Source organism: Ochotona princeps, chromosome 13 (assembly GCF_030435755.1).
Source record: "Ochotona princeps isolate mOchPri1 chromosome 13, mOchPri1.hap1, whole genome shotgun sequence".
Lineage (NCBI taxonomy): Eukaryota > Metazoa > Chordata > Mammalia > Lagomorpha > Ochotonidae > Ochotona > Ochotona princeps.
In genome coordinates this window covers 35,342,417-35,366,274 of record NC_080844.1, presented here as the reverse complement: position 1 = coordinate 35,366,274, position 23,858 = coordinate 35,342,417, and the positions used below count along the sequence as shown (strand labels likewise).

At 38.7% G+C, this 23,858-nt stretch overlaps 1 protein-coding gene across 2 annotated transcripts in view; it reads right to left on the bottom strand.

Annotated features, from left to right (window-relative positions):
- ADK (adenosine kinase) overlaps positions 1-23,858 on the bottom strand; it is a 467,734-nt gene that overhangs the window by 25,382 nt on the left and 418,494 nt on the right. For both annotated transcript variants that reach the window (XM_004583503.3, XM_004583504.4), the window contains exon 10: positions 10,119-10,205. In XM_004583503.3, the coding sequence (XP_004583560.1) occupies positions 10,119-10,205 (87 nt within the window). The remainder of the gene's footprint in view (positions 1-10,118; positions 10,206-23,858) is intronic.

Sequence of the window (23,858 nt, the reverse complement as noted above, 5' to 3'; positions counted from 1 at the left end):
GCTCAAAGAACCAACATCTGGCAGGAAATTCCCACTTCAGCTTGGCTAGCTTAGCCTATCCAGATGTGACAAAGTAATGGTTTCCCCTTGCTGAAAAGTACTCAGATGTGAACTTTTTTCCTTCACTTCCTATGGAGTCTAGTGACTAAAATTCCATTTTGTTTTGACTTCATATTGACTACCAACTCAACAATTTGTGACCCTTATGTTGGAAAACAGATTTTTTTCTGGGAAGAGGACAACAAAATAAAATAAAATGAAACATTACAGTTTGAGATAACTTTAAAAGCTGCTGTGCCTAGCAGCGTAAGATCTAAGCTAGAATGTGTCTGCATAATGACAAACCATAGCTTAAGTGGTGTCAGATGGTACCATGCCAGCCCTGTGCAGGAAGTCAGCTTGGAGTAGAGGTTCTTTTGACAGCTATGACAACACTCTCAACACAAAGTGAGCAGTTGAGGAGTCCTGTGAAGTAGGTAAATGGCCAGTGCCAAAGCTATGACAGCATCATCCCAAAGCTTATTAATCCCTCCTTGTGATAGCTGAAAAGTGGCATTTTGTAATGTTCCAGTAACATAGCCTGGGATACGGCACTTGAACTAAAACCAACCCCCTCTCAAACTTAAAAATGCCTGTAACTAATGGCAGAAGTTCCTTAAGAGTATCACTAAACACGGCATGGTGTGGTGGCCTAGAGGCTAAATTCCTCACATTGAACATGCCGGATCCTATATGGGCGCCAGTTCCCATCCAGCTCCCTGCTTGTGGCCTGGGAGGGCAGTCGAGGATGGCCCAAAGCCTCGGATTCCTTCACCTACATGGGAGACCGGATGAAGCTTCAGGCTCCTGGTTTTGGATTGGTTTAGCTCTGGCTGTTGCAGCCACTTGGGGAGTGAATCAACAGATAGAAGAGGTTCTTCTCTGTCTCTGCTCCTCTCTGTATATCTGACTTTCCAAAAAAAAAAAAAAAATCTTAAAAAAAAGTATCACCAAACAGCAACTTTCTCACACAGAAAAGATGTCCTTTTATCCTATCCTTCACAAAATATTGCTTTGCAAAAAATCAGTCTTCATGGAGTAACACTGTACAAGATTGCATCAAAATTTCAAGTTAGATGCTAATATGTTACCTTTTGATGTGGCTCCCCAAATAAATGCTTAGCACGTTCTCCTCCTTATTGGTCAAGAAAAACAAACAACAATAACAACAAAAAACCCCTAACAACCAGAAATCCATCTAAACAAAACCGAAACCTACTTCTATCTACTTAGGATATTGACTTCTTTTTTTTTTTTTTTTTGGCAGGGGAGAGGATATTGCCTCTTACTCTATATGCTTCCAAGAGACCTATGTAACACAAGGCTTAACTGGCAATCTTTATTTTAACTATGGACATATGTAATTATCACATCATGAAATACCTTATCTGGTTTTTAGCTCCAAAATTTCCAATTAATTCCCTTGCAAGAGTCATTTTACGTTTCTATGGATCTTACTTCCTTTATTTAGCACAAGGGCCTTCTGAATGGACCATAGTTTTCATACTTGATGGTAAGGATACTAAATATATGGACAGAACTGAGTGGGATTTTGTTTCCTCTTATTTCATTCTGTCTTTAAAAAGACCTAATTTGTACAGAGTTTTACTACTGAAAATAGAATAAAACCCACAAAATATTATTCAAAAACACTCCTGTAGTACTAATATTCTAATGCAGTGAAAGACAAAATGTTCAATGGAACAGTCATGGCCATGAGACTAAGATGACAGAGAGCTTATTATTTATGTGAGCCTGTGCTCATGTCCCAATTCATAAGCAGCATAACTAATTTTGTTATCAATTGCATTTGATCAAACACTTGATCCATCTTTGGTTGCTTCTTCCCAGGCCTTGAGTAGGAAGCCACGAGAGGGAAAAAGAGAGGGAAGGGAAGAAAAGGAAAGGGAAGAGAAGAGAAACGTTTGTGGCAAACTGGGCTAGGCTGAAGCCAGGAGCCCAGAACTCAATCTGAGTCTCCCATCTGGATCTCAAGGCCCCAACTACTGAGCCATCACCCGCTGCCTCCCAGAAGCATCAGCAGAGAGGTAGTTCAGCAGCAGAAGTGCAGGACACAAACAAGCACTCCTGCGTTGGGCGTGGGTGTCCCAAGTGGCAGTATAATTTCCCGTGCCATTCACATCTGGCCTGAGCAGCTTTTAATTTGATAATCATACTGCTAATTTTTTTTTGCTTTATTCAGACCTCAGCTATTATTAAATAACCCTACAATATTACAGGTTACATTTCATAGAAATTATCACATACTTTGGAATGATTAATGACTTACTTGCCATGGGCAAGACTTCCACTAGTTTCAAGGCTGGCCATTAGCAGTAGTGACATGCAATTTCTATTTATTTAGACACTGTAAGAATGACAATACCACTAAAGACACACTATGAGAAGATTCAAACCTCAGCAAGACTTACAGAGTAAAAAGCGATTATGTCAACCACTTATCTCCCAGCATATCTGCTTGTTAACTGGTGTGTTTTTTCCTGGGACTTTTATACACATTTGTAGGTAAAAACACAACATACTCACATATGGTCATTTTAAGAAAATATAGATAGCATGTCATACTTACTGTTCTGTGAATTTTTCTATTCTTATTTACCAAGACGTCACTCAGAAGATTTTATAGTGAATAAAGTAGATAATAAATAATTCCAAATTAATCAATATACAAGTAAACATTGATTCTTATTTCTTTTAGATGTTTTACTTATTTATTCTTATTCGTTTGAAAGAGCAACAGAGTGATATATATATATATATATATACACACACATACATATACAGAGAGATATACACACACACACTCACACACATATATAGAAAGAGCACTAGATAGATAGAGAAGCATTTTCCATCCTCAAATACCATAATAGATGGGGCTGGGCCTGGCTGAAGCCAGGAGCCAGCAATTCTAGTCGTTCTCCCACACGGTTGTCAGAGACCCAAATACTTGAGCCATCAACTGCTGTCTCCCAGGCTGTATAATATAGGAAAGATGGATGGGAAGCGGGGGTGGCCTCTGTCCCAAGCACTCTGATACGAAATACATGTGTCCCAAGTGAACCAGTGAAGCCCTTATACCCCACAACCTGCCTCCACTATCTTCATATTAATGCCATTAAAAATTGCTACATAATTTCATAGGATTGTAAGAATATGGCTTATCAGTGGTTTCCAGAGTTTTGGATGTCAGAGAAAGCTGAAACTTAACCCAAGAGATTTTAGGGATGAACATAGGGTCACAAAACTTTAATTTATATAAGAACATTAAAAAAATCCATTATAACCAACTTTAGAATAAATAGATTTGCTCTATTTGGCTTTACAAAAACTTAGTTTACATCCCTTTCTCCTTAATTTTGATATTAACTGATGAAAACTGTAAGGCCATCAACTGGCACCTGTTTCTAGATCAATTTTTAGAAAATCTTCCTGGATATATCTCCACACATGGAAAGGAAGATAAAAGGGATACAGAAATGCACGGGAATTAGGAGTAGAATGGTTAGGGGTAAGAATTTTTGGGCTAAACTTTGAGTTTGAATCCTGGCTTTCAATGTGCTCTTGGGGCAGATTACTGAATTTCTCAAAACTGCAGTACTACAAGGACTGTCACTGTCTAGTATAGCCTAGGTCCAGCTGCCAATCCACAGAGGCCAAACAAATGTACTGTGGGTTCAGGTCGTTATATTTTGGAGGTGATTAGTGGAGCATCAGAGGTTAACTGACAGATAAGCTGACCGGAGCCATGGAATAGGAGCTAAGATCCTTACAAGATTCAGGTTTGTCCTAGTTGACTGACTAATACATTGTATCAGGAAACGGGCACATTTGTTTTGTTACCTCACAATGATAAGAAAATGAATTTCAGAAATTTTACTTATGACATTTCTCCTGGAACTCCATGATAGAATAAAATATTTTCATATCAGCATAATTTTCTTATCATAACATGTCTTAATAACCTTCAAATACACAAAATCCAAAGCTCACATTTGAACTTTGAGGTCTGACAGTCCTTGTGGCTGAGATCCTTGCTGTGTTATTCAACTCCCTAGCAGATAAAGTATTTTAAATTCCCCTATTCACCTAGGTGTATTAGATCTTTGAGAGAACATCCATGTTTATGAGAAATTACAGACTTGACTTTAAAACTACCCTGTAGTTCACATGAAACAAGGTGAAGGCTTTTGTTTGTTTGGTTATGGCTGGAGAAGGATAATCTTTACTTGTTTTAACTAATGGAGCCTAAAATAATTATAGGCAGATTTCCTAAAATCTGGTCCAGCTTTGGCTTATCTGTGTTTCTGGATGTGTAATCCCAACAGTGCATGAAATGCAGCATGTTATGCCTATGCAAAGAAGAATATGTTTTCCCTTCTCTAAACTTCGGGATTCTCAACATTCCTAATGACCTAGTCAATCCATCTTTGCTTTCATAGTATTAAGAACAGTTTCTACCTTAGAAATAAAACACAAGAGGTGCCTACTAGAAGTAGAAAGAAGGGAAAGATGATATTCTTGATACACAATGGTCCAGCAGTGGGCAGCTGTCACCTTAGTCACTGCCAAGTAAATCTCCAGAAGATGGTGGATCACATGAAAGTTTTTGACTTTCAGTAAGCAAGTATGACATACAGGACAGTTAACACTCACCAGATGATTTTTCTAGTCTTCTACACTGGAGACCCAAGGAAAGGGTTGATGAAGAAAACAGAAAATAGTCACAAGAACTCCATACTGTTTCGTTGCACAGTACGAAGAAGCAGCAAACAGGAATAATGGAAGAATAAAGGTTTGGGAACAAAGTAGGTGAATATAGAAAAATACAAAGACAATTAAAGATTATGGTGCTTAGAAGTACATACAGCTGCTATATGATGGGGAAGTAGCATCCTTAGTTTGGAAACATTTTTTAAAAAATAGAATTCTTTACACAACATGAATTAGAAAGTAATACTAATGCCCATTCATATTAGGTGAGAAATAGGATAATTATTTACATTATGATTACTACGTGGCTTTAAGAGTTATTTGCACATCCCAGGTAAGTTTCTTTTAGGGAATACATTTTCCCTGCTAGAGCAGGTAGCACAGTTGCTTCACTGTCATCCAAAATAAAATGTCCTAAGCTAGAGCCGGTGCTTAACAGTACTTAATGAGGCTTTTCAACCCAGAAATGCTCGTCCTTGGGTGAGGTCTCATCTTTTATCTAGGTTATATATATGATCCTGGACATTATCTGTCAAAGGGATATTCACTTTCAGTCTAAAAATGATTTGTAGGTCTAGACCCTATTTCTTCAGCTGCCATAAAACATACGACTAAATCATATTAGATTAACAGAGGCTGGTATTGACAGCCCAGTGGGAACATATTGATTAGGTTCCTTTTCATGTTATTTGTTATGATTTTTCTTCTCAGTTTCACTTACTGAGAAGACACTAGGGAAGAGATTTCACTGGGAACAATGACAGTGCCTGTCACAAAATGTTCTCAATGTTTCCATTTGTTACTATGACAGTGACAAAGAGGTTCCAAATGAAAAGGCAGACCTGCTGTGGCAAAGCACAGCAGGACAACAGGAAGACATTTTCTCCTGACCTGGGAAATGAGGAAATCATACTTAGAAATTACAGAATTGTCTCCATTTCCAAAGGTACAATCCTAGTACTTGGGTTTTTGAGGAAGGATGTGCAAAGAATAGTTCTATCAGTGCTGGTCAGCAGACAAATGTTACAAAGTACTTAAGAGAAAAAAGTATTTCTAAGAGAACAAGGAGGCTAAGAAGAATCTGTCACTTACTAAAGCCTTGAGCGTAAACTATAAATTTAATTTATTTATCTTTGGGATACTCATTTTAATATTTTATATGGAAATCCATGATGCATTCACATTAAACAATGTCTTTAAAAATCTGATAAGCAAAGGAGATAGATAAATACATAAATAGAAGTCCAGTAGAGCTCCTGGTTCATTTCTGCCTACAACTGCAAAACCCAGTTTGGGGCCAAAATCTGCAGCTGGAATTTCACCACAGACCTTGCATGTGGGTGTCAGGATCCCAATTACTCAAGCCGTCACTGCTGTCCCCCAAGGTCTGCATTAGCAGGATGCCTGAGACAAGTACTGATCCCAGGTACTTGGATATGTGATCATCTTAACAACAAGCTAAACGTATATTCAGTTTTTCCTCTCCTCAAATGTGCCCCGATTGGCTAAAAGGCATACATGACATCAGTACTGGGATATGTAACTAACTAGCACATGGAAACTGGAACAGCGCTTTATCCCAAAACTGTCAGTTACTGTCCTTCAGAAAGTTGAATCACAAAGGGAACTGGAATACAGACATGCAAAGTCACAAAAGACAAAAATACTCAGTCTAGCGAAACTTGAAAGTAACAGGATGAATATATTAGCTATCTAAAGATAAAATGTGTCAATCAGAAAGCAGATATGTTAACAAGGCAGGGAAGTAAAAAAAAAAAAGAAAACACACAGTAAATATAGAAGTTGCCACTGTGTCTTTATTCATGCCCAAAGTAGATAAGTATCTGTAACAGGCAGGCCTGGGCTGAGTCAGGCCAAAGTCAGGAGCTGTGAACTCTACCTAGGTCTGCACATGGCTGGCAAGGACCTAAGCACTTGCGGCCTCATCCGCCACCTCCCAGGATACATTAGCACAAAGCTGGATCAGAAGTGAGCTGCCAGGACTTGAACAAGCACTCCAGTATGGGATACTAATGTCTCAATCACTGGTTTAACTTGCGGTGCGACAATCCTGGCCCATGGAGTTGTTTTTCATTCTGAATATATATATTTTTAATTTCCTCACTGTAGTGAGGACGAACCCACCAAGGTGGATGGATTTTAGTCTGATGCTATTAAATGTTTGAATCATATTATTTCCCTTATTCAGAGTTCATGCTAACCAAGTCACCTTATGATTTGGCTGTTTGTTTTTCCATAGCAATCAATTCTATCACCTAACAAAAGGCTCTCAGTTCAAACTCACCAGGGACTACAGTCCTTCACTTTTTTTTCCCTTCCAGTCTCTCATTAATACAACAATCTTTGGTTACAGTCTCCAGAATCCTAACAGAAAACAAAAACCCATCTTCCACACACAAAGTCATTCAGGCAACAGGAAGAAGTTTCTCTTTGGCAAAACCAGTTTGTTTGTTTGCTTGTTTGTTTTTTCAGGAAGGTTGGTTCGAGGGTCTCAATTCTAATGCTGAGATTTCCCTTAATGTTTAAGGAAGTACAGTGCTCTGACTGAAGAACCAGACTGCTTGGATGTGTTTCCTGTCTCTGCTACCCCTCCCTAGGAGACTACAATCATAGTACTCAATATCTTTTACTGCAGTTTTTCCATCAATAAATTGCACTTCAAAATAATCTACTCCAAGAAGTTTTTGTGGATAGCAAATTAATTAACATAGTACTTACAGCACCAATGGGCAGTAGCTGCTATTTAAAAGTTAGTTATTGCTAGTATGGTTCACATTGACTCACAGAAACAGAATGTGCTCAACGTGGCATCAAATATTGATCTTGGAGTGTTCATCTCATGACCCAGTGTCTCAGGCTGTGACCATCCTGGGAACAGATCAGGGTAGACCTACAGTATGAAAAACGGCTATTGAACTGAGGTCTTACACAATGAATTTCTGCCTAGTTTCAGCCAGACTTTCTCTACTTTAATTTTAAGTGTGTAGTGAAATCTAGGGTTTAGAGCCTGGATATGTCGGAGATGTGTTGGGTCAGCAAATGCTTGTCTGTGTGCCAAGTTAAGTCCATGGTCTGTTCTTATATAGTTAGAGAGTCAAGAAAGGTTGCTGTATTAAAAACAAAACAAACCTAAAACAAACAAAATAAAAAGCCAGCAAACAAAACAGGAATATGCAATGTAAACTGTGGCTTTATAAAGCCTGATTATTCACTATTTGACTCTTTATTTAAGAAAAGGCTGTGGACACATGTTCTACATGCTCTTTTCTTTTTCCCTAGTGAATGGACTACAACAATAGATAAAGCTAGATTATAGGAGTGGGATTAAAAAGAGGCTGAGGGCCCGGTGGCGTGGCCTAGAGGCTAAAATCCTCACCTTGAAAGCCTCAGGATCCCATATGGGCGCCGGTTCTGATCCCGGCAGCTCCACTTCCCATCCAGCTCCCTGCTTGTGGCCTGGGAAAGCAGTTGAGGACAGCCCAAAGATTTGGGACACTGCACCCGCGTGGGAAACCTGGAAGAGGTTTCTGGTTCCCGGCATCGGATCGGCGCGCACCGGCCCGTTGCGGCTCACTTGGGGAGTGAATCATCGGACAGAAGCTCTTCCTCTCTGTCTCTCCTCCTCTCTCTGTATCTGACTTTGTAATAAAAATAAATATTAAAAAAAAAGTTCAGATCTTAAAAAAGAAAGAGGCTGAAAATCCTCTAATACAAATTCCAACTGTTTTGACATGCATCATTTATCTCTCTATTATTTAAACAGTGGCTACCTATTCCTAATTTAGTATCCTTAGATACTAAGTTCTCCATTGTTGTACTTAACAAGTACTGGTAGAAACACAGGTAGCTGGGCATCTGTAAGGGGATTTGCTACTGCAGGGCCAGGAAGCCTGGAACTCTAAGGTGAGAGAGGTGGTGGCTCATTAGGTCACCATCCTGTCTAGGATGGTTGCAAAGGACACAAAACACTGACTTTCTCATAGAGTTTACGGGACTCACAAGACTCACACCATGCACTTTAGGGCACTATTTAAAAACTCCTAGACTAAGATTCTTGGTTTAAATAATTTCCAACATGGAACTTCTCAGCATTTCCTTAAGGAATTGCAGAATATGGCCTAAAGTTGAATAAAATATTTTTTTCTATAGAAGTATCAAATAGGAAAATTAATTACAAATTCCTCTTAACATCAGCAACAATACAGGCTTTCAAAGCTAAGAGACACAATGCAAGCATGATAGTAGTGTGTTAATGTTCCTGGGAAAGCAGTGGAAGATGGTCCATGCAACCTTTACCATCTACGTGAGAGACAAGGATAAAAGACAAGGATAAAAGAGTACTTCCTGCCTGACAATTGGCTGGCCCAGATCTTGCTATTGTGATCATTTGGAAGAGTAAACCAGAAGATGGAAGGTCTCAGGCCTCGCTATTTCTCTCTCTCTCTCTCTCTCTCTCTCTCTCTCTCTCTCTTTCCCTCCCTCCTTTCCTTCCTCCTCTGTCTCTAGATCTTTCAAATAAATATGTCCTTAGGAATAATAAAAATTAAAAACAGCATTAAGCTAAATCACCACATAAGTTTGGGTTTCTCACAGAATTATCCTTCAGGGAAAGGGGGGATTGGTCAGCTCCATTTACCATTTTTACCTTATTTTGCTTGATGTAATGAGGAAGAAACAGATCAGAATATGCCCTATAAGTTATCTTTCAGGACTCTAAAAATTTCTAGAGACTCTCCACTTAGCTTAACCACACTCAACCAGAGGCAATTTAGACCCATCAAAGAACCTTTCTCAAAAAGATTCAGTTCCTAGAAAATTTTGCCAATTCTTAATGAGTCAGAATTTGACAAAAGTTTAACCATTTTTAGTATAAGAAACACTATCCATTATTGTTTTTAGAAACAGATGTTTAAAGCAAGGACATAATCTAAAGACATCATCTTTTGTTATTAACATGCTATTTAATATTCACCACAACCTGTTTTAAAGAACAACAATGTGTTAACATTTAAGCCTGCAGGGCTATGCATATCCTATCTACTGTACTTGATGCAGCTTGTTTATGCAATATTCTGACAGATACAATTAATCTTGTGAAAATGACTAGGGTAAAACATAATAGAAAATTATCTTTGTCAAACACATAGTTTTTGTATAGTAAAAACCCCTCACAATACAGTGATGATGGTATGTGAAAAGAACATGAGGAGTTCATTATTAAAAGGAGAAACTAAAGCTATTAAATTAATAAACTTTGGCTATATGCTACCAAGAAGGGTTAAAATGTTTAACTTATAAGTAAGCTGAAATAAATGAGTGTGTACCTCCAACAAATGCATCTCCAGCTCCGTTGGTATCAATAATTTCTTTCTGGTCTTGATCCAAGACAGCAAAAGCAGTGACTTCACCTTCTGCAATGAGAGGCACAGAAAGGCAGAGTGACTTAGTAATACTCAGTGTCTAAGCTCCCCCAGTCAAGTATGCAGCTCCTTCATCACTCATCACTCAGAGAGAAAGAGGACAGCAGTTCCATAGACTGTACATGAACACTTGGAAGTCAGGGTACAAAGTCATCTGTGAACAGTCCCTTTTGGTCACATTCGGCATACAGATGCTAACATAAATCTTGTGATAGCTATATCAAGGTAGTTCACATTTTGGGATAATAATTGTAAACGGCACCAGTAACTTTTTGGACAGTACAAAAGATTGAACAGAAACTAAGAGCTAAAGGATGTGTTTGTATGGATTGAATCATGGTCTCTAATAAAGCTTCAAGTCTGACTACATTCCTGGCAGTAAAATCTTGGATACAGTTAAAGAGTTATAAATTTGAAAAAATACAAATAGTAAGTGTTGGGTGTTTCTTTATAGAAAGTCACAAGGCACAATTAGAACATCACTCCTGTTCCGTTACAATATTTCCATGTCAATGTCAAAGATTATTGATTTTAGTTGGCTTATTACAAATAATCTAATCTTGTTACTTTGTGTGCAAAAGGATTGTTATCTGCCAACCAGCAAAAAGGAAAGCCATCACTGAACAAAAAAAGACAGTGCAATGGGCTCTTGTCCTAGTGCAGTCTGGAACATGGCTTGGTTGTTTTGACTACAGAGTAACCAAATATAATACTTTAAACTTGGAATATGACAGTGTAATGAATATTTGTGAGGCAATCTGGCTTAGAAGAAAACTACAATTGACTGGATTGTGTTTCTTATGGGGGCTGAAAATAAAGTACCAAATTTGCATCTCTTATGGGGACAGATGAGTTAAAGACATGTAAACTTCACTCTCATCAAAGATCAAGAATGATGTCTTGGAAATCATAACAAATATCTTAAGAGTGAACATTAAGAATATTAACAAACATATTCTATCTTTTGCTACTTGTTACTAATGGATACTATCAAGAGACAAACTCAGATATGTTAATAAAAACAGACTTTCCTGTAAAGATTAACATTCAAAAGGAGTGCTCATTTACTTAATGATCCCTTTTGATCCTGAGACTATAGATGGTGAGGAAACCCCATACCAGATGCATCTATTTGAAGTCTTTAGGTAACTAAACTTTCCACACTTCATCACATGGAAATTAACAAAATTTTGATGAATTACAAATTATAGGATAAATATCCAAGATTAAATTTTCTTGAGCACAGTGCTACATACTCTGAAAAGGGAGAAAAAGAAAGATGAAGTGGATTTTATTTGAATTAATTGGAAAAGAGTTGCAGTCTGACTTAGGAAAAGGTCTGTACCATAAATATTTACAAAGAAACCTTGTTTTATTACTTCCAAGTACAAGTCATCCTATAAACAGAACTAACAACTATAAACTAAGAACAAACAGGCACTAAATAAGTAAAATGAGCTAAATTAACGACACCATTACAATTTATGATAGGGTTACATTATTTAAAAATATAACATGTCTGTAAACCATCTTAGGCAATACCACCATTACTGGATTTACAGAATTAAAAATAATTATATATAAATGGTAAGCAAACGGTAATTAGATATAATTCTTTAAGTTCCTTGTCTGAGAAAGTTAATTTAAAAATCTACTTACTTCTTCTTTATTAGAAAGAGGAGGAGAGACAGAGTGAGGGAGTGAGCTGGCTAGAGAGACCTTCCTTCTACCTGACGGCTCATTCTCCAGAGCCCACAATAAACAGGTCGGGCCAGGCCAAAGGCAGAAGCTTGGGACTCAGTCCAGGTCCCACAAGTGGGTGGCATGGACCCCACTACCTGAGCCATCACTACTGCCTCCAGTGTATCCGCAGGAAACAGAAATCTCAAGTGGAGGCTTCCTGTGAGGCAGACATTCCAATACTGCATGTGGGAGTCGCAAGCAGAATATCAACTTCTGTGCCAACTGCTTGTCCAGGTTGCCCATCTATTTGGCAGAATCTTTATTTATGAATAAAACCTATCGTACATTGGAAGAGATTATTTTTCACTTTGTTCTTAAGAACTAAGACACTTGGACTAAGCACTGTACTTTTGTTTCTGTATATACATGTGGATGATTAAGAAAATTTACCTTTAGCTGACATATATGAAAATTAATCTCTTGAGATACAGATTATTTTCCCCTTCAATACATAATAGTTCAAATAAGTATGTAAGAACATCACAGATGCAAAAGTGTGCTATGAATTCAACATAGCTGTTTTTCCATTACATTAAGAGCACGTCTGTAAAAAGGATGACCTTAAATATCTGCAAGATCCTGAAACGTGTTCTGAGTCACAGAAGGCTTTAAAATGTGTAATAATATTTAAATGCAACTTAAACTTTGGTACATTTAAATATTTTTTAGAATGTGAAGATCTAATTTGGTTTATGCAGTTGTTCAGATGTAAAACATCAGGGGACAAGTGTTTGATGTAGTGTTTGATTCACTGCTTGGGATGCTTTGCCTGGTATCAGAGTGCCTGGGTCTGCATTCCACACTGCTCCATTCATTCCACCTTGATGCGAACGCCTTCCCTGGGAGGCAGTGCTGCTGGCTGACGCCTATGGGTCCCTCCTCTCCCTGTTGGATCTGGGTTGAGTTTCTGCCTTCTCACTTTGACTTTGCTCAGTCATAACTGTGCGAATATCTGGGGGCGAGCTGTTAGATGGGAGATACTTCTTTCTCCCTCATTCTAAGCAAATAAATAAATGTTTACTTAGAAAATTTCACACAGGGCCCGGCGGCGTGGCCTAGTGGCTAAAGTCCTCGCCTTGAACGCACCAGGATCCCATATGGGCGCCGGTTCTCATCCCGGCAGCTCCACTTCCCATCCAGCTCCCTGCTTGTGGCCTGGGAAAGCAGTCGAGGACGGCCCAATGCATTGGGACACTGCACCCTCGTGGGAGACCCAGAAGAGGTTCCTGGTTCCCGGCACTGGATCGGCGCACATCGGCCCGTTGCGGCTCACTTGGGGAGTGAAACATCAGATGGAAGATCTTCCTCTCTGTCTCTCCTCCTCTCTGTATATCCGGCTTTCCAATAATAATAAAATCTTTAAAAAAAAAATTTCACACAACTAACTAGACAGTATTTATCAGTATGTTTTGTTTCCTAGCAAATCCAAAGTGATTTCCTGTATGATCACAGAAAGTATGTTTACCAAATAGAAGACTTTCTTACAGACATGGATACATGATCCGACCTATGATGCTGAAAAGATTCATATAAGTCACACTAGGCCTAGTTTTAGGAATGAGATGGTCATGGAGTAGCTACAGGTTTGTATCATAGCAAAAAGCAGCTTTCTGCCTAAGTATAGAAAAATGACATTGTTCATTCTGATTAAGTACTTTTACTTAGGAGTTTAATATAAGGCATTGCAACTATTGCTCAATTTCTCCAAAACTTCTTGTAGTAATAGGAAAAATGATTGAGAATAATCATTATTCCTATTTTCTAGACTTCTATTAAATCATTAGATCATAAACTCTCTAAGTAGACAATTCAGTTGCTTTTAGCATCATATCAAGTTTTTTTTACTAGAAAAGACCCTGTGGGTATCTTCTTCCCAAACAATGAAATTAAACTTACTTAAAATACAAAATAACCAGATTTAGGCATTCTTTATATAGTTTATATAAACAAATAATTTACTTGTCACTTTACAGCGACACTAACTTCACTATCTAATTCCTGAAGAGGCTAGTCTAATAGAATGAAAATATCTTCATGCATCCATATTGAGTCAATCACATTAGATAGTTAAGTTTGTACGAATGCCACAGTACTAAAAAAATTTAGCCAATGAGTGTCAAACAATTGGATGAATTGTTTCAGCAGCCTAACTTTCACTAACGTATAGATATATTTTAGCACTTTATACACAGCCTCATGACAATATCCCCTCAAATTTTCTTTAGATCATTTTCAATGTTATACTTCATCACTGTTTACTGTGTCTTCCAAATTATAGAAAATATGATTGAAGAAAAGTTACAAAAGGCTGAAAGGCGGGTGGGCATTTGTTCTTCAACTTAAAGATGAACTTCACTCACTACCTCTGCCACCTGCTCTGACCAAGCACCAATAGGCTTGGGAGACAAAAGTGAAGGTGAAAACTTCATCCGAAGGAGAAAATGATGAGAAGATAAAATATAAGACACTTTAGATTCTTAAGGGATGTTCCTTCCTCGTAGACATTCTTATGATGAGGTAATTTTCAGCGGGTTTTATCTGGTTATTTCCTTAACTGTTTATTTAGATATGAATTTAAACTAATATAAGACTCTCAGGGAAAATAGAGAGAACTTCCATATAATGTTGCTCATTTCTATCATTTTTAAAAAAGATTTAATTATTTATTTAGTTGGAAAGTCAGATTTACAGAGAGAAGGATCTCCCGTCCGATGATTCACTCCCCAAGTAACCACAATGGTTGCAGCTGAGCTGATCCAAAGCCGGGAGCCAGGAGATTGTTTCCAGTCTCCCACGTGGGTGCAGGGTCCCAAGGCTTTGGGTCATCCTCCACTGCTTTCCCAGGCCACAAGCAGGGAGGTGGATGGGAAGTGGAGCTGTCAAGATGCGAACAGGCACCCATATGGAATCCTGGCACATTCAAGGCAAGCACTTCAGTCACTAGGCTATGCTACTGGGTCCATATTTTTAATTTCTTAAAAAACATTTTGCTACATTTGCTTTTGTATTCCTTACATATATGCACACATATATACACATCATTTTTTTCTGTCAGATGTGCATTTCCTAAAAACAGGGATATTCTGGTATCAGGGTACAACTGATAAATTTAGAAAAAAATAATTAAATGGATCTATAACTTCATATTTTAATATTGTTAACAGTTCTAAGATTGTAGTTTTATTCTTTCACTTATTTCAGGATTCACTCTAGTATCACATGTTGCTTTTAGTTATTTTTGTTTGCTTTTAATTTAACTTTTTAACTTTTCGAATGAAAGCTATATTGTTCAGCTTCAAAATAGAAGAAAAATCAAATACATGAAAAGGCATCTCATTAACAAAATTTCTTTACCCCTTTCCCCTATTTAGTTGATTTCTTTCTTTTAAAAAAAGTTTATTTATTTGAAATTCAGAGTAAAGAACATAGAGAGGCAGGAAAGTGAAGGAGAAAACAGGCTGAATGAGTGACCCACAGAGAGGAGAGCACAACAGACACTTTCTACCTGCCAGCTTACTGCCGAAATGTCCATGAGAGACAGGCCTGGCCCAGAGAGAATCAAGGCACAGATTCCATTAAGGTCTCCACGTGGATGAGGGGGCCCAGGTACATGAATCCTAACCTGCTGCCTCCCAAGACGTGCATTAGTGGAAGTTGCATGGGAAGCGTAGGCAGGACTCGAACCCAAGTACTCCGATACAGGGCGTCTTAACTTCTGAGCCAAATGCCAGCTGTCATGTCTTTTTCTTTTAAACAAAGACCACCCCCCCCAAAAAAAAAGTATCACTCAAAACAACTAGGGAAAGACTGTATTCCATTGTCTGGGCAATGATTTTTGGATATGACTGACCTCAAAGCAAACCCAGAAAAAGCAAAAACAGATGAATGGGATTACATTAAACTAAAAAGCCTTGGCATAGCAAAATGAGCAATAAACAGAGTGAAGAAATAACTTACAGAATTGGAGAAAATATGTAAAAATCTGCACATCTGGTAAGAACAGCCAAATATCTTTAATAACCAAAATAATTAAGAAACAAACAATTCAATAGCAAGGAAAAATAACTGTTTTAAGAAAATCCGCAGGGGCCTGGTGTGGTGGCCTAGCAGCTAAAGTCCTCGCCTTGAATGTGCCAGGATCCCATATGGGCGTAGGTTCTAGTCCCAGCAGCTCCACTTCCCATCCAGCTTCCTGCTTGTGGCCTGGGAAAGCAGTTGAGGACGGCCCAAAGCCTTGGGACTCTGCACCCACGTGGGAGACCCAGAAGAGCTCCTGGCTGCTGGTTTCAGATCAGCTCAGCTGCGGCCGTTGTGGCCACTTGGGGAGTGAACCATTGGATGGAAGATCTTCCTCTCTGTATATCTGACTTTGCAATAACAATAAATAAATCTTAAAAAAAAAAAAAACAAAGAAAATGCGCAGAAGACCTGAATAGATATTTCTCAACGAAATTCAAAATCATGAGATATCACCTCACACCTGTTAGAAAGGCTAGTATCAAAAAGACAGAAGATAACACATGTTGGTAAGGATGTGTGGATAAGGGGTTCCTTAAAGCTTTTTGGTGAGAATGTAAATTAGTAAAAACAGATGGAAAACAATAGTATGGAGACTCTTTAAAATCTTAAAAGTAGAACTACTATATGATCCAACAATTCTACTACTAGGTATGTGTTAAACAACTGGAATTAGTATTTTATTTAAAAGATTTATTTATTGGGCCCGGCAGCGTGGTCTAGTGGCTAAGGTCCTCGCCTTGAATGCCCCGGGATCCCATATGGGCGCCGGTTCTAATCCCGGCAGCTCCACTTCCCATCCACCTCCCTGCTTGTGGCCTGGGAAAGCAGTCGAGGACGGCCCAATGCATTGGGACCTTGCACCCACGTGGGAGACCCGGAGGAGGTTCCAGGTTCCCGGCATCGGATCGGCAGCACCGGCCCGTTGCGGCTCACTTGGGGAGTGAATCATTGGACGGAAGATCTTCCTCTCTGTCTCCCCTCCTCTCTGTATATCTGACTGTAATAAAATGAATAAGTCTTTAAAAAAAAAGATTTATTTATTTATCTGAAATCAGAGTTGGGGGAGCGGAGAGACAAGAGAACGCTTTTCCATCTGCTGGTTTGTTCCCCAAGTGGCCACATAGCTAGGGCTTAGCCGGGCTGAAGCAAGAGCTTCATCAAGGCCTTCACATCGGTGGCAGCACCCAAGTTCTTCGGCCATCTTTTGTTGCTTTGCCCAGGTTATCAGCAGGGAGCTAGATTGGAAGCACCCAGCACACGCACTTGCACCTATATAAGATGCCTGTGAGGTAGGCTGTGACTTTTCACAGTATGTCAGAAACACCGACCCCTGAAATCCATCCTTCAAAAAGATATTTAAACTTGCTGGTAAACTTTCGCACTATTTACAATTAAGATATGGACTCAGTGTTGGTGTCCACCAACAGGTGAATGGATATAAATAAGATGGGGTATATATGCACAATAGAATAATATTTATCCACAAGAAGAAATGCAACCCTGTCATTTTTGACAACATGGACATTAGAAAGACATAAACCATAATAATTTCATTCACGCAGGATGTTAAAAGCTAATTTCATAAAGTGGCAGCTTCCAAAGGCTTGGAAGGTTAGGTGGTGAGAGGGATAGAGATGTGCTGATGAAGAATAATTACAGTTAAGCAGGCGGAATAAAAAAGTCTGGAGTAGGCACATCTGTGTCTGTATATCTCTTTCCGTATCTGGATAAAAAGTAGATTGCTGGGACCAAGGGAATGGCTGGAGAGGATATGTGTATCCTGGGGGGGAGATGTGGGGATGCAGGGAGGGAGGAAAGAGAGAAGGAGGGAGGAAGGGGAAGAGGAGGGGGAGGCCAGAAGGAGGGAAGAAACCTGGTGGGAATGCTAAGGGTTATGACGTTTCTTCGGTGATAAGCATGCTCTAAAATTGCTTAAGGTGATGGTCACAGAACTCTATAAACATGGTAAAAATCACTAGATTGTATATTTTGAGTAAATTGTATCCTATATATATATATATAAATTGTGAAATATATATCATTAAATTTTTAAAAAGATTTATTTATTCTTATTGGAAAGGCAGGTTTACAGAGAGAATGAAAGACAAAGAGAAAGATCTTCTATCTGTTGGTATACTCCCCAAGTGGCCACAATAATAGCCAGAGCTAAGTCGACTGCAGTCAGGAGCCGGGAGTGTCTTCTGGGTCTACCACATAGACACAGGGTCCCAAGCTTTGGGCCATCCTTTAATGCCTTTCAGGCCACAAGCGGTGAGGTGAATGAGAAGCGGAGCAACTGGGACATGAACTGGCACCGTAAAGAGAGAACTGGCCACTGAACCACTGTGCTGCCTCCACCCCTAACCTTTTTCTTGTTTGTTTGTTTCTTTTTGTCTTATAAATCAACCCACAAATACATTTTTTCCCAAGATGGTAATTTTTTATTAATTATTTTTATTTTTGATGAGAGTTGATTAAGGTGATAAGGGTCAAGGAAGGTGGATGAGATCACCATTTCCACATTCTCTTTTTTTCCTTCTTGTACCTGCAGAAAGGGGGGAGAAAAGCAGAGAAGCCACACCCAGCCTCCTGAACAACACAATATGCCTATACCAAAGAAGAGGAAAGAAAAAAGAATCCAGGAAATGCTTTTTTACTTTACAAGGACACTATACCAGGATATAAGCAAAGACACCTGCTCAGACTGCCCTAATAAACAGGATAATGAAACAGATGACAAACTCTGCTAATAATAGAGATTTATGGAACAATCCTAATTAACCAGGACTTTGGGGGAATTAAGAGCCCTGGGTTAATTTAATTTTCTGATAGCTAAGAGAAAGTAAAAAGTCTTTTTAGTTGGAGATCTTTCTAAATGTATTAATGCAATATGATAATATGCCATGACATCTTTGCTTTAATTAGTGCACTATAATGAATGAAATCTTTCTTTGATAATAGAGAATTATTCAGCACATCTTAATGTCATTATCCTTAATGTCAATTCTACTGCAGTTCAAAGGCATGAGTGTTTTTATGAAAAGCAGATTAAATGAAGCAGTGGAACATATACTGGGGTCAGGAGTCAAACTATGAGTTTGGTCCAGTTATTGTATTCAAGAAACACATATTTTAAAGGATTTATTTATTTATTTATTTGTAAGAGTTACACAGAGAAGGAAAAAGACACAGAGAGGGAGAATGAATGATTGAAACTTCTGCTGGTTCACTTTCCAGATGCCTATTACAGCCAGGGTTGGGCTAGGCTGAAGCAAAGAGCCAGTGGTTTTATCTGGGTCTCTCATATGAGTAACAGATACTACACACTATGCAGTGATTTTCTGTTTTCCGGGACATTATCAGGGAGCTTGTTCAGATGCGGAGCAGCAGGGACACAAACTGATGCCCATTTGGGATGCTGGTATCACAGGTGGTCTCTTTACCTGTTACGTCACCACATTAGCCTCTAATCATGACATTTTTAAATAGTCTATCTCATGTCTGAGGTACTCTATTAGGGACAAAAATCCTTTATGAGGTCTATGTTCTAGTGAGAGTAGACAACAATAAGGAACATAATTTGAAGTATTAATAGATGTTACAGAGAAATTAAATGGAATTGAGATGTCAGGGGCAAGGATGAGTAGGCTATGTTAAGATCCCAGGAGTAGAACATTCAATTGCAGAGGCCCTGGGCTAGCACCAGTTTGGTAAGCTAAGTTTGTTTAATGTAGAGAAAGCCACTGTACCTACAGTATGGTAGAGGCAGAATTTTGTGGGACTTCACTCCACATTCAACAAGAAGCAATGGGAAGTATTTAGAAAAAGTGACAGAATTCCTCCCTCCTCCTTTTCAAAGATTTTTTTTTTTTTTAAATTGGAAAGGCAAGTTTTCAGAGAGGAGAGATAGAAGAATCTTCTGTCCATTGGTTCACTCTCCAAGTGGCTGTCATGGCTGGTGCTAAGCTGATCTGAAGTCAGGAGCTGAAAGCCTCTTCTGGGTCTCCCACATGGGTGTAGGGTCTCAAGGCTTTGGGCTGTCCTCAACTGCTTTCCCAGGCCACAAGCAGGGAGCTGGATGGGAAGCGGGGCCAATGGGACATGAACTTGTGCCCATGTAGAATCCCTAGATTGAGCCAAGTTGAAACAGGAACCAGGGAACCAGGGAACTACATCTGGATCTCAACACTTGAGCCATCACCTGCTTGGCAGATTACCAGGAAGCTGAGTCTGAAGCAGACATGGAGGCAGGACTCAAGCCCAGCTACTCAGACAGGAGAAGGAGGTTTCTTAGTTGGCAGCTTAACCTCCTTCCCCACAATGCCTACCACACAACATAGGAGCTATTAAGCAGTATATGGTAGTCAATGAAAATGTAAACTTCCTTTAACCAAGTACTGATAAATAAATTTGACCAAATAAAATTCAAATCCTGTATAAAGAAAAGAGATGACATTACATTATGGTTAAGAGTATAAGCCAGTGGTGGGCGTTGTAGTCAGCCGATTAAGGTACTGCTCAGGATTCCCACATTCCATAGCAGTGTCTCAGATTGAGTCCTGCCTTTGATTCTGATGTAGCATCCTGCTGATGAGCCTGGGAGAAAGCAGATGATGATTCTTGCTACCCATATGAGGAGAGCTAGATCAATTTTTCAGTTCCTGGTTTCAGCTGACCCAGTTCCAGCAGTTGCAGACACTGGGGAGTGTGGAACAGCAACAGACATTCTATCTGAATCCCTCACTTGGCCTGCCTGCCTAGCTTCTATAAATAAATAAATAAATAAATAAATAAATAAATAAATAAATGTGAAGGGAGAGAAATGAGAACCTGTTTATGATTCAGTGCATTGAGGTTCAGATCCTGTTTAAAGATAGAATGCTCTCATACAGGAATTTTGAAATAATACTTGGATTAGAGCAAACCACGGCAATCAAATGAATCCTAGTGATATGCAAAGATAGTAATTTACAAAGCTTACAAAGGAAAAGCTGTATTAGGTATAAAGGGACCAATGATCCCCTTTTATTTTATGGAAAACTCTTCTAAATAATTTTTATATTTATAATTTATCTAAGAGGAAGAGGGAGGGAAAGGGTCGGGGAGAGACAGAGTGAGATAGGTCTACCATCTGCTGGGTAACTCCCCAAATGTCTGCAATAGCTGGGAGGGGCTGGACCAGGCCAAAGGGAGAAGCTGTGAATTCCATCCAGGTCTGCCCTACAGGTGTAAAGATCCAGCTACTTAAGCTATTACCTGCTGTCTCCAAGGGTGCCCAATAGCAGGAAGCCGGACTGTCATAGCCCTCAATGCCAGGCACCCCAATGTGGGATGTGGGCATCTCAAACAGTATCAGGAAGAAGGGCACAGGGTGGTAGGACTCCCTATGCTTCTAAATCTGTGCCATAAAATACGTGAAATTCATTCCTTTTATATAAATAAATAAAATTAGTAAAAGAATTTTTAAACAGTCTGTGCTGGACAATAAAATGAAAGTTCCTCATTGCATGAGGTTGATTTCAATGTTTGCCCTCATAATCAAAACAAATACTGATAAAAAAATTTTGAGTACTATTTATTGACCAATAAACTAAATTAGAAATATAGAGCACATGTTTACTTGGAGTACAATAATAAATACCGGAAAACAACCATTTTATTCAATCTAAACACAATACTTTATTAAGCTACTTGTCTATTTCTCTTGCACTTAAAAGTAGATTAAAATGTATAAATGTATCATGAATTCCCTCTTAAGTATAGTATTTTACATTGCTTTTAAATTTTGTTGGTAATCCCTACCATTCTTTCCAAATAGAAGCTGCACCACTGGGTTCAAAAATGTTGCAGAAATAGCTTAAGGATCATACTTGTTCCCCTTTCTGATAAATGATTTAGAGTTAAGTTGTAGCCAGGTCATACATATTTAAGGCTCAGTGAAGTCTCTGGGAAAAAGATACACTTTCTGGAAAATATTGATTAATTTAGAAAACCAAATGTAAGAAAAACTCAGGTCTCTTGCTAACAGACGATGTTGGGAACAGTTCAGAAACTGGGTTCGTTTTTGTTCTCAACTCGGCATCCATCGTCTTTACTTTGGTTCTGATACCATGGCAGGAATATTTACACCATGGAAATTGTAAAACACAACAAACCAGGGCTCAGTCATGTGGGAGACCCAGAAAAAACTGCTGGCTTCTGCCTTAGCCTGACCTCATCCTGGTCACCATAGCCATTTGGGGAGTGAACTGAAGCATGGAAGAGTCTGTTTCTCACTGCCCTTTCCATGTAATTTTTTTCAAATAAATGAAAGAAAAAATTTAAAGTATTGAATAGTAAATCATCATTCTTATTTTCTGTGGCACTCAATTCTCCCCAATGAAGTGTGCTTGATTTAGAAGATTCTGAAATAGAAAACTGCCATGATGAAAAGCTAATCTTAGATACGTCTAGATAATCTTAAATCTGCATTTCTATCAAAATCAGATATGTTGTTTTAAGAGACACAGGGCCTAAATGAATTGGGAATGCTATGTGTATTTATTTCCATGTTAACAGCTCTAATAAACTTTAATGAGACTCATGATTGGAATTTCTGGCCAGAAGATCTTAGGGAAGTGATTGTTTCTTTCTCTGTTCTCATCCTGGAAGTTTCACAGTTGCTTTAAGTAGTTATAATAAAACTTTTCTATTTATCTTATTTTTATTGATGTTTAATTTATAGAAACACATTCTTAAATGTACAGCTTGATATTTTGACAAATGCATGTACTTACTTATACAACCTACATGCCTATCAAGCCAGTAGCAATATGTAACTACAAAAATTAAAGTTCATTAATGTCAAATAAAATAAAAAATTCAGTTCATTGGTGACACTGGCTACATTTCAAGTGCCCAGTAGGTACAAATGGCTGGAGAATAGCATACAGGACAACACAGATGAAGAACAAATTAATCACTGCAGAAAATTTTATTGGATGATACAATTATAAAGATTCTCATCATCTCAAAAAATTTTTGTGTATTCCTTCACAGGAAACTCCTTTTCACTAAAACAAAACAAAAAACAAAGAGCCACACTGTTCTGATCTTTGTAATACTGCTATTACCTTTTCTAAGTATGAAAAGATGAAAGGATGTGGTATCTGCCTTCTTACCACACACACACACACACACACACACACACACACATCTTTTGAAAGTAAAAAAAATATGGGGGCTTGTGTTGTGGCACAGGTTAAGCTGCTACCTGCAATGCTGACATCCCTGGAATTTTAGGATGAGTCCCAGCTACTCTGCGTATGATCCAGTCCCCTGTTGATGTTCCTGGAAAAGCAGTAGAAGATGGTACAAGTACTTGGGCTCACGTGAGAGATGTGGATAGAGTTCCAGGCTTCTGGCTTCAGCCTGGCCCAGTCATGGCCATTGTGGCCATTTGAAGAATGAACCAATGTATCAAAGATTCTGTATGTGTGTATATGTATCTCTTTTCCTTTCTGCAATCATGCCTTTCAGAGAAATAAAATAAATCTTTCAAAAAAGGTAAGGAAGGAGATGTTCCTGCTATATGCAAGAAGTACCACTAGATAAACATTTGCTCTGCAATTCAGGTTTCCTAATGCATCTTGGAAGATTAACATGAAAGGCACAATCTCACTAAAAGAAAATAAAGACCTGTTTCAAAATAAGACAATTATTTGTTGTCCAATAGTGTGCCAATTCCTGGAAAGTTCTGTCAGAACAGGATCCATTAATCACCCCATGGAAGATATTCTAATTCCTTCCCAGGTCCTCCACTCTTCTTAAGCCACCAAGCATTCTCTCACTCAGAGAAAACAAAAGCCATTCAGTGTCCAGTCTTCATATTTTGTTAGTTGT